The following is a 12,450-nucleotide window of genomic DNA, read 5'->3' as shown; positions in this document are numbered from 1 at the left end:
CAACAAACAAAATAGAAATACAGAATATCATACGAGAATATTATGAAAAACTATATGGAACCAAACTGGATAACCTAGAGGAGATGGACAAGTTTCTGGAAACATACTGTCCACCAAAACTGAATCAAGAAGAAACTGAACACTTGAACAATCCGATCACTAGAAAGGAAATAGAAATAGCAATTAAAAACCTCCCTACAAATAAAAGTCCAGGACCGGACGGCTTCACTGGGGAATTCTACCAAACATACAAAGAAGAACTCATACCAGTCCTTCTCAAACTCTTCCAGACGATTGAAAAGGAGGGAATACTCCCAAACTCATTCTATGAAGCCACCATCACCCTGATACAAAAACCAGGCAAAGACACTACAGAAAAAGAGAATTATAGGCCAATATCACTGATGAACATAGACGCCAAAATCCTCACCAAAATTTTAGCAAATAGAATCCAACAACACATAAAAAAGATTATACATCATGACCAAGTGGGGTTCATCCCAGGGACACAAGGCTGGTTCAACATACGCAAATCAATCAATGTAATACATCACATCAACAAGAGAAAGGACAAAAACCACATGATCATCTCAATCGATGCAGAAAAGGCATTTGATAAAATTCAACACCCATTTATGACAAAAACTCTCACCAAAGTGGGTATAGAGGGAACATATCTCAACATAATAAAAGCTATATATGACAAACCTATAGCCAGCATAGTTCTCAACGGTGAAAAACTCAAAAGCTTCCCACTAAAATCTGGGACAAGACAAGGATGCCCACTATCACCACTCCTATTCAATATAGTCCTGGAAGTCCTAGCCACAGCAATCAGGCAAGAGAAAGAAATAAATGGGATCCAAATTGGAAAAGAAGAGGTAAAAGTGTCATTATATGCTGACGACATGTTACTATATATAGAAAACCCTAAAAGGTCCACAAAAAAGCTACTAGAGCTGATTGAAGAATTCAGCAAGGTAGCAGGTTACAAAATTAATGTTCAAAAATCAGTTGCCTTTCTTTACACTAACGATAAATCAACAGAAAAAGAAAGTAAAGAAACAATCCCCTTTAAAATAGCACCCAAAGTAATAAAATATCTGGGAATAAATCTAAACAAGGAGGCGAAAGAATTATACACAGAAAACTATAAACCATTGATGAAGGAAATTAAAGAAGACTTTAAAAAATGGAAAGATATTCCATGCTCTGGGATTGGAAGAATCAATATTGTAAAAATGGTCACACTGCCCAAGGCAATCTACAGATTTCATGCAATCCCTATCCAATTACCCAGGACATATTTCACACAACTAGAACAAATCATAATAAAATTTATATGGAACCATCAAAGACCTAGAATTGCTAAAGCATTACTGAAGAGAAAGAAAGAGGCTGGAGGAATAACTCTCCCAGACTTCAGACAATACTATAGAGCTACAGTCATCAAGACAGTATGGTATTGGTACCAAAACAGACATATAGACCAATGGAACAGAATAGAGAGCCCAGAAATGAACCCACAAACTTTTGGTCAACTCATCTTCGACAAAGGAGGCAAGAATATACAATGGAATAAAGACAGTCTCTTCAGCAAATGGTGTTGGGAAAACTGGACAGCAGCATGGAAAACAATGAAGCTAGAACACACCCTTACACCATATACAAAAATCAACTCAAAATGGATTAAAGACTTAAACATAAGACAAGATACAATAAACCTCCTAGAGGAAAACATAGGCAAAACATTATCTGACATACATTTCAAAAATTTTCTCCTAGAAGAAATAAAAGCAAGAATAAACAAATGGGACCTAATGAAACTTACAAGCTTCTGCAGAGCAAAGGAAACCAGAAATAAAACAAGAAGAAAACCTACGGAATGGGAGAAAATTTTTGCAAGCGAAACCGACAAAGGCTTGATCTCCAAAATATATAAGCAGCTCATACGACTCAATAAGGAAAAAATAAACAACCCAATCCAAAAATGGGCAGAAGACCTAAACAAGCAACTCTCCAAGGAAGACATACAAATGATCAAAAAGCACATGAAAAAATGTTCAATATCACTAATTATCAGAGAAATGCAAATCAAAACTACAATGAGGTATCACCTCACGCCAGTCAGAATGGCCGTCATTCAAAAATCCAAAAATGACAAATGCTGGAGAGGCTGTGGAGAAAGGGGAACCCTCCTACACTGCTGGTGGGAATGCAGTTTGGTGCAGCCACTATGGAAAACAGTGTGGAGATTCCTCAAAAGACTAGGAATAGACTTACCATATGACCCAGGAATCCCACTCCTGGGCTTGTACCCAGAAGGAAATCTACTTCAGGATGACACCTGCACCCCAATGTTCATAGCAGCACTATTTACAATAGCCAAAACATGGAAACAACCTAAATGTCCATCAACAGGTGACTGGATAAAGAAGATGTGGTATATTTATACAATGGAATACTACTCAGCCATAAAAACCGACAACATAATGCCATTTGCAGCAACATGGATGATCCTAGAGAATGTCATTCTAAGTGAAGTAAGCCAGAAAGAGAAAGAAAAATACCATATGAGATCGCTCATATGTGGAATCTAAAAAACAAAAACAAACAAAAACAAAGCATAAATACAGGACAGAAATAGACTTATGGACAGAGAATACAGACTTGTGGTTTTCGGGGGGGTGGGTAGAGGGTGGGAAGGGATAGACTGGGATTTCAAAATTGTAGAATAGATAAACAAGATTACACTGTATAGCACAGGGAAATATACACAAAATGTTATGATAAATCACAGAAAAAAATATGACAATGAGTGTGTATATGTCCATGAATGACTGAAAAATTGTGCTGAACACTGGAATTTGACACAACACTGTAAAATGATTATGAATCAATAAAAAATGTAAAAAAAAAAAGATTGAGACTTAGATTTTTCTGGCTTCATTTCCTATAAATTTATACTTAGGAGTTCTTTAGAAGCACTCGAGTACAAATGAATCACAGGAAGTGACTCAATCATTGGATTCATCATGAAGCCAAAAACCTCAGGCAATTACATTTAAGTGAAAGAGTTCAAGGCGACAATTTGTGTATGAAAGCAGTGGCCCATTTATCTGCAACAACTTAAGGCTTTTAGCGATTTATCAAACACTTAATTATTTGTGTAGTTACAACAGGCCAGCGACCAAGTGATGCTCTGAGTTACAAGGGTTACAGCCTTTCCTGCGCTCTAAGACACTAATCCGTGTTTGCACGGGTTGTGGGGCTACTTCTTCACCAACACTACTCTCCTCTCTGGTTTCAGAATGCTCCAAGTGCTCCCGAAGATCATGGGACTTTCCAGACTGACGAGACCCCCTGGAGCCCAGCATGACAGAGCACCCCCAGGCTGCATCCAGAAAGGGCGTGGGATTCAGGGGGAGCACAAGTGGAAGCTCAGGGATCATCATCAAAGTTTTTTGCTTCTCTTGACATGACAACCTGAAGCTCCCACACTTCACCGGCTGGTGCTGAAACAGGCTTACGAGAAGCGCTGGATTATGCACTGAACCAGTTACCAAAACCTATGACATGTTCCTCAGAAGAAACTGTTGTCTTTATGTACCCACCAACAGGGACAGCACCACCAGGAAGGATGTGCTTGAAAATGCCCTCAGAACATTCCTCTGAGAAACACTTTTCTTGGATAATGACTTTCAATGTCTTTCCTTAAAGGTTATTCTAAATTGAAAATATTAGCAAGCATCCCGGCATGATTAACAGAAGGCAAGGATGCTACTTCCAAAGAGATACAGCGAAACTACAAAGTAAGTCAGCAGAATGGCCAACTAAATCCTGATGCTCCTGCTTCTCAGGTGTCTCTATTAAAAAGAAATTAACTCTTGAGGTTAAGATAATTTTGGAGTGTAGGGAGAGAATTATTGTTCTCTCCCCGAAGACTTTTCTCCCTGAGGCAAGACAATATATACCCTAGATTAAACTTTTATCAGGAGATCTTGGAATTCCATCAATCTTTCGCTGCCGCCTGGCTCAAGGGACCCTCTGACGAGACATCATCAGGAAGCTCCCCGTCCTCCCTGTGAGGCCCCGCCTCCCTCCATCACTCCGAGGAAAAGAAACTGTGGCAAAGGGGAAATAGACGACTTTCAGATTAGCTCAAAAACCAAGAGGCCCACTATTCCTAAGTCCCTGTCATCTAAAACAGAACTGCCCCTATCACTGACAGCTCCCACCACTTTAGAAAGGATGTCTCCCTGGCACAACGGCTGTGGTGTCACCCACAGTGTGCGGTGGCTGAACAGACGGAAGAGCCACCCTCACTGGCTTGTTCAAAAAAAGCTGCTCTCTCCAGTGCCCCCCTCACAGCAGACACGCCCTCCACGCTGTCACCTTTAGTCAGTGCTAACCCAGTGTAGGGGTCCCCCGGGAGAGGACAGGCAGGAGACAGGAACCACACCAGTGATGGGACAGAGAGATCACATAAAGAGCTGTAACTACACAACTCAAAAGGGAACAGGAAGAAGGTATCATGGAGGCAGCAGCTGTAAGACCGGGCTGTGACCGGGAGGGTTGAGAGAACAAAGGGCAGAGGTTGGAATTATTAAAGCATAAAAGCTTGGAGAAGCCCCGGGGAGCAAAACCTCTGACACTGAGGAGGGTGCCGCTTGGCTGGTGTCTCCAGACTTGAGGCAAGGGCCCTAAAGGCCAGGGACCTAGACCTTTAAAGAGGGCCCACCAGCCAGTGGGGCGGGTGGCTCTGAAGAAAGGGTGTGATAAATGGTCCTGCATTTCTGTGAGTGTCGGGAAAACTGGAAGGTGGGTTCAAAACTGACACAGCAAGAGGAAGCTTTTCTAGGATGAAGCTCACAGACACAGGAAGCAAGTCCCTCCTTCCTCCTCCAGCCTGGCAGCCCCTTCTAGTTGGAGCCTAATGGTCAGCCAACTAGAGAAGCAGAAATGTGTTTGGCAGAGTCCCAGCTCCAGCCTCACAAAGCAGAGCAGAGAAGGGGGAGCTCGGAGCTGAGGGACAGCAGCTTAATAACTGGCCTAGGAAGCAATAGGTCACAGGCTGGAAACACTGAGTTGATTCGTTTTCAGACTGTGTCTGAGTTCTAGCGGTTTCACCTCTTCTTTTTTGATATTTGGCCCATTTGGTAATTGTTGGCCCATTTCCCAGAATTCCTTGCAGCTGCATGTGGCCAACAGGATGTGACCAGAATGTGGGCATAATGTGATATGTGCAAGCTCCAGGTTGCCTTCAACTTAGAGAGAAGTCCCTTGGCCGGTCAGACGAGGAAGACTCTGGAGGGACGGCAGAAGAGCCACCTAGAAGGCATCTGAGTCCGGCTAACACAGAGCCCCCTGCACCTCACTCCCACTCCCCTGACAGCACAGCCTGCTGCAGACTCCTGTGGGAGGACTCATCTCCAGGATTTTAGCCCATGGACTTTTGAGGACTTGGTGTAGCAGCCTGGCCTGTGCTCTAGGAACAGCAGCAGGGCTGAGCAATGCTTACAGGCACCCTGGGTAACATTGGCAGAACTGAGACACAGGTAGGAAAGGGGAGAGACAGTCAAAAGGGACTTGCCTTTTTCCCAACGACTTCCCACAGAAGCCACAATGATTGCCCAATTCTACTCTGAATGCATCACTATTCATAACGTTCTTTCTGTAAAGAACCAGGCCATACGGGGTCCTCCACTTTGGATCCTGTGTTACTTTTTTCCTTTTCTTTTTTTTTTAAACAACCCACTAAAGATGGAAAAAACATTTTTAGCTTGGGGCTATAGTTTTCAATCTCTGCTTTTAATTCACACCTGTGGCTTTATCTTCTTAAGGAAAGGGACCAGGCCTTAGAGTGTAGAGTTCTCAGCCCCTCTGCTGACCCCAGATTATTTTAGACCATCCGTTATCTCTTGTCAGAATTAACAGAGGAGCTCCTATTTGGACAGAGGATAATTCCAGGAGGCTGTCTTTGCCTTGTTACAACTAGACGGGTCACCTAAGGTAAATTACACCCTTCTGTCCTCAGTTGATCTCGAAAATAAAGAGGTTGACTCCTGGAAGAGAACATAGGCAAAACATTCTCTGACACAAGTCTCAGCAATGTTCTCCTAGGGCGGTCTACACAGGCAACAGAAATAAAAACAAAACCAGACAAATGGGACCTAATTAACTTATAAGCTTTTGCACAATAAAGGAAACTACAAATAAAACAAAAAGACAACCTATGGAGTGGGAGAAAATATTAACGATATGACCTAAACAAGACCTAAACAAACATTTCTCGAGTGAAAACATACAAAGGGCCAATAGGCACATGAAAAAATGCTCAATATCGCTAAATATCAGAGAAATGCAAATCAAAACTACAGTGAGGTTTCACCTCTACACCAGTCAGAATGGCCATCGTCAAAAAGCCCACGATAAATGCTGGAGAGGGTGTGGAGAAAAGGCAGCCCTCCTACACTGTTGGTGGGAATGTAGTTTGGTGCAGCCATTATGGAGAACAGTATGGAGATTCTTTAAAAAACTAAAAATAGACTTTCCATCTGATCCAGCAATCCCCCTGCATCCAGAGGGAACTCTAACTCGAAAAGATACATGCATCCTAGTGTCCACAGCAGCACTCTTTACAATAGCCAAGACATGAAACCTAAATTAAGAAGTTGTTGATAAAGAAGTTGTTTGTGTGTGTGTGTGTGTAACTGGAAAAGGAATATATATTTATGTATAACTGAATCACTGTGCTGTACACCAGAAATTAACACAGTATTTTAAAACAACTATACTTCAATAAATAAATAAATAAAAGAAAAAATAATAAAATAAAATCCTGAAAAAAAAAATAAAGAAGTTGAAAGACATTGGTTACTAAACCACATTTTACATTTAAAAGCCTGTAACTAACCTTTGTGTTGCAATCAGGATGCTCCATGCATATCCCACCCTCATCTGTCCCAAAATTAAGCACTGTTTTCCAAAAGAAATCAAAACAAAACAACAAAACAACACTAGTAGGGAAACGGGAACATGAACTATGTGTGGAAATAAACTTCTGCAACAACTGAAACCAGGGACTAGGTGAATAAAGCCAGCTGGGAATATCCCAAGAGAAGAGAAGGTGAAAAAAATATTCAGTGCACTTGAGACAATGTATTATTTGGATAAAAGTTCCCTGAGATCTTAACCAGATAAAACAGTTAAGTCAAAGATCGACATTTGGAAATTTATAAATAATCTATCACATGGTAAGATTTTATTAAAAACTGCTCATCAAAAACAAAAAAGATGCATAAAACACCTTCTCAGAGGAGAAGTTTTGCTTTATAAGCTCTAAGCACAAACAGTATCACAGGGTCAACATTTAACCTGCACAATAAAGTGTTTTTTAAAAACACAACATTGTAAATCACCAATACTTCAGTTGAAAAAAGCACTGGAGCACAGTGGCTATGATGGCTGCTACCAATTATGAAGGAGTTTTATCTTCCTTATTAGAAGCCAGCTTCACTTATAGTGGTTATTTACTAAAAGTAATTCCAATTTAAAGGCAAAAACAGCAACCTCGCATTGCCACTAATTTAATGGGTTTGCTGACCAGAGCACCATTTCCCACAGTGTGTTCCATGCGACTGCATTTCCGTGAGGAGAAGGACATCAGCGCAGGAGAAGCTCCGGGAGGGTCCAGAGCAGAGGGGCCTGTTGCCCTGGGTTTAACCCACTCTCCCAGCTGACCCTAGAACCCTTTTTTTTTTTCGCTCAAGGAAAGTCTATGAACATCTGACCTGATAAGCGCTCCACGGTACGCTGACCTGGAAAATGCCACTTAGCAGGTCTGAAACCCTGTGACTATACCATCCACCCACATTCCTTTCTCTTGGGAAACAGGTGGGATGAGCGGACTGTAGTGCCTGCTGGCAACGGACAGAAGGACCCGTGTGCCCCTTCCCATATCTGCCACAAGAGAAAAGGAAAGTGTCTGTTTAAAGTCTCCTTTGTTCAGAAGTTGTGTCTGCTTGCTGTTGCTACCTCCTTAAAAGAATAAGGACAGTGCTGCTTCCCAGCGTCGAATGAGTAAACAGGAGAGCTGTGGCCGGATGGGCAGGGCCCCTGAAGTTGTCTTGAAGTCCCCCATCCTTGGAGCGGCAGCCTGCAGTTCCTTAGAGACAAGGTGAGAGGTGGCATGTGGTCATTTGCCCCAGTCCCTGGGGGCAAACGCCAGCTCTGTAACTCAGGCCATCCTCACACACGAGGACAGAAGCACAACAGGTCAAGCTGGGTGTTCCCTGAGGCCACCCTGGATTGGAAATACAAGGCTCATGAAACCCCTTTCACCAATCCCCATCTCTGGGAGCCTTGACATTTATCTCACTGTGATCAAAAAGAGCCAAAGTACAGAATAGCCAAGAGAGAGGGAGGTAGCCCTCCCTTTGCCCAGCAGTAATGCAAATGGGCTCCAAGAAACGCCCTAAAAAAGGCAGGCGTTACTCCAAAGAACAAGACAAAAACTTCAGCCCAGTCCTGCAACCACCAACGCCCCACAAAGAACCAACATCGGATGTGACGGTGACTCCTTAGCCACTCATAATAAAAGGTTTCTGCAAATCAACCTGGGGGAGCCGTGGGGAGGGGGCACCCCAGCTGGATCGCCTCCTCTCAGAGTAAACTTACTCCATAAGGAATTTCTTGAGAGCAAAGCAAATCCACTTGAAAGCCTTAAGAAAATGCTAAACCCGAAATAACTTTATAAATTCTGAAATTACACGGCTCAGTGAAGCACTCTGAATTTCAAGACAGACTGCGCCCTTCAAGCCTCTGGTATACATACTTTTCATATTCATTTTAACCACATCAAGAAATCCCCTAAGAGATTCCATTTTCTCAGCAAGGGAAGTTACAAAAGAGAATGCGAAATGGGCTCATTTTCCCAAGCAAAATGAAACACTTTTATGTTTTATTCATGCAAAGTGTAAAACCCCTTTCCTTTGCAGCATTACAAATTGAATTTGCTCTTGTAAATTGTTGTAAAAAAAAAAGAATCAAAAGCAAAAGGAAGTATTGAAAAAAAAATAGCAGGAATACAAAGGCCCCTTCTTGCAAAGAATGAAAACTCAGAGGACCAATAGGGAGATATAGAACCTTTCACTGACAAACGTACTTTTTTATTTACTGCTTCCAAAAGCAATCCAGTTCAAGGGCCCCCAACCACTTTAGGAGCTTTCTGAGATCCTGACAGCTGATGTGGAACCCTGAGTGTATTTCTAAATTACATTTATCTGCTAACATTGAGTAAGAATAAGAAGTGATTTTAAAAAACATGAGTAACCCAGCCCAGATTTCAAAAACACAACCAAGGCAATGTAACCTAATTTACACTGATATCATTGGGGGAACAGAATGTTGGTGGGGGGGCTCTTTCTGCTTTGTAGGACAACTGAACTTACAGTATCTGAACAGTCTCTCACTCTCTGTTACCAAATGATAAACTGTCCTTGAAACCTCTCTGAGGTCTGACCCCTCTTTACCCCTCCCTGTCTTTGAAAGGAAGTCATGTACTTAGCTGTAACTGATAGTGGATGCTGCCTTAACAAATTAAGAGCTAACATTCATTAAGCATCTTCCATGTCCTCCATCACTGTTGCAACTACTATACCCACATACAGGCACAGATGTACATATGCTTTGTGATCCTTATTATCATCCCCATTTCACAGATAAGAGAAACTGAGGCTCGGGGCTTGAATAATTTTGTCAACTGGAGTTTGAATCATTTTTTTTTCTCCCTGAACATGTAACATTTGGCCTTATAAAGAGTTGGGGTGTAATTGTAGAATAGATAAACAAGATTATACTGTATAGCACAGGGAAATATACACAAAATGTTATGATAAATCACAGAGGAAAAAAATGTGACAATGAGTGTGTATATGTCCATGAATGACTGAAAAATTGTGCTGAACACTGGAATTTGACACAACAGTGTAAAATGATTATAAATCAATAAAAAATGTTAAAAATAAATAAATAAATAAAAGCATTTTGATTTAAAAAAAAAGAGTTGGGGTGAACTGAAAACCTTATCAATGAAATTCTCTCAAAAGCTAATCTTAAGAAAACACAACCTCCATCCAGTTGTACATGCATATAATGATCTTCACCTTGGCTCCCGCCTTAAAAACAAACTTAGAGGACAGGAAACAGAGAAGGATCAGGCATCTTACACTCTTCCATCAAGGCTAAATGTTTTTAATGATGCACAAACATCATCAGGTATTTTCCTCATAAAATTAATCAATTCATGCCAACGTATCAACTTCAAGTGAGTGACAGGTGTGTACGAATAATTGACCCACCCATTCCCCCCAAAGCACCTGGTCCAGCTGTCACTGTTCATCACTGTTACAGAAGCTCAAAGACACAACTGTGCTCCCAGGAAGGTTTATCCAATCAACCATCAGAGGACACTTCAGCTCTCTCTTTTGCAGACATTTCTCACGTGTGGTCACAGCAAACATGCTTGTTCTTTGATGAATGCTTAACCATTTTCCTTTCAGGCTTAGGACTTGGAACTGAATCAAAAGACTGTCAAATGTGCTACTGCTCAGCCTTGGGAAGCTAAAGCAGAGCTCCCTGGAGGACCACACAACCCAATAAACCAGAACGCCCAGGAGAGCCATCTCTCTGTCATCTGAGATTTTCACCAGCTTCTGCAGTGCTCTTGTGCATTTTCAACAAAGCAATAAATAATGCTATAGCTCGCCCCTAAATTCTAGGAGATCCTTGGTACCTTGAGAATTGCTAAAGATTAACTATAATTCAAGAGTTAAATGCATTTCATGTAGCCCAATTATTTAATAATGGTACCTGAGTATGATGTCTGTGATAACTACCACTTTATTAGTTAGAATATGTACTTAAAACTCAGAACTTCCTTGTTTCCAGTCATTCTGGAGAACAAAAAAATTCACAACACATCTAAGTAAGAAGCATTTGCTGGAAATAAATGTTCTGTAGAATTTCAGAAAAACACACACTTGAATGGAATTTTGGTATGACTAGACATTTCAAATGTTAAAAAGCTTCAGTCAACTTCAAACCCCAGAAGTTCCCGAGCATCATGATCTAAAGCTTGTGATTAAAGGCTGTGCAACCTCTCCCTTCCAACTGGCCCTCTACGAAGAAAATATCAACACCAGGGCATCTGAAATGGCTGAGACTCAACTTTAAAACAGACTGCAGAGAAGAGGGGGAAAAAAAGAAAGGTGGGAGTTCAGGGAACTTGGGTGATTGGGAACTCAGGTGAATGAGGATGAGCAGGGAGAGAAAAGATGCAGAACCAGCGGCAGGATCCAGAGCTGACAAAAGGTCTGAGGTACAGAAACCAGGCACGGAAGTAGCTTGGAGGGTTTATGAGGCAGGGGACAGAGATGTGCTTTAATTTTTTACGTTTCTGCAGAGAGTGTACTGTCAAGGTTCATATTCAATGGCTGCAGTAGCAGCGAGGCCACACCTGGGGGCAAACCTGATGACGTGACACAGGACGGCGCCAGCCTGGGGCACTCACCGGCCGTTGTCGCGGCCCACGCCCCACACACGGATGCTCACAATGGGCTGTGCGTGGAGCACGCTGCGGTCCATGGGGTCCACCAGGCTCAGCATGTCGTTCTCCAGGACCAGGTACATGTCCTTCCCCTGGGGTGCGACGAGAAGACAGGTTACCTCCTTCACAAAGCTACATGTCCTCATCCTCAGGATATTCCTGGCTATACCGGGACGTCATTTCAACCATTAAAAGCCACCCCTGGGGTCTGTAACTTGTTTTCCTAAGAGAACAACAGCCCCTCCTGATTAAAATACTCATAAAGCTTTCATCTTCCCCTCAGTGCTCAATTTCTCTCTCCTTCCCCAGAGCCTCTGAAATGTGTCCCTAGCCTGCTTTCTAGCGGGCTCTTATTTTTAATTATTTACACTTTGAATCTTAACTCTAAGGAAAAAGGCTAATGGCGGGTTCCCTGGAGAATCTGGTCTCTTACTAACTCCAAATCTGTCATCCTCTCATAACCCCTCTCTCCCTACTTCCGCTCTGGCCAGACCTACCAGGCAGACCTTGCACGGCCTTCCCAGGCTCACAATGTCTGTCTCTTTTTGGCTTTGTGACACTTCTCAGTACTACAACAGCTAATGTTCACATGACTTTACGGCATCTCAGACTCACTGGGGTGTGGCCTCCAATGCAACTCTCACCTGATGACCCCACCCCTTTGCCAGGCAGCTGTTTTCCTGGCTAACAGACTCTGAAAGTCTTTGTTTTGACTGACATCACCTGATACATTAAACTTGCTTGGTAGGGTATGACCATAGCAAGGTCAAGTGCCCCCTCACTGAGCTGGGTGGTGCATTTCCTTAGGATTGATTCAGCTCACAAACCACAACTGGTCTTCA

The 12,450-nt window shown here is 42.3% G+C and overlaps 1 protein-coding gene across 11 annotated transcripts in view; it reads right to left on the bottom strand.

Annotated features, from left to right (window-relative positions):
- The window catches only part of APBB2 (amyloid beta precursor protein binding family B member 2), a 348,955-nt gene that overhangs the window by 60,613 nt on the left and 275,892 nt on the right, over positions 1-12,450 (bottom strand). For all 11 annotated transcript variants that reach the window (XM_072944835.1, XM_072944814.1, XM_072944831.1 and 8 more), the window contains one exon: positions 11,573-11,700. In XM_072944835.1, coding sequence (XP_072800936.1) covers positions 11,573-11,700 — 128 coding nt within the window. The remainder of the gene's footprint in view (positions 1-11,572; positions 11,701-12,450) is intronic.

The sequence above is a fragment of the Vicugna pacos genome, chromosome 2, assembly GCF_048564905.1.
Source record: "Vicugna pacos chromosome 2, VicPac4, whole genome shotgun sequence".
NCBI classification, from domain to species: Eukaryota; Metazoa; Chordata; class Mammalia; order Artiodactyla; family Camelidae; genus Vicugna; species Vicugna pacos.
This window is presented reverse-complemented; position numbering and strand designations above follow the sequence as displayed.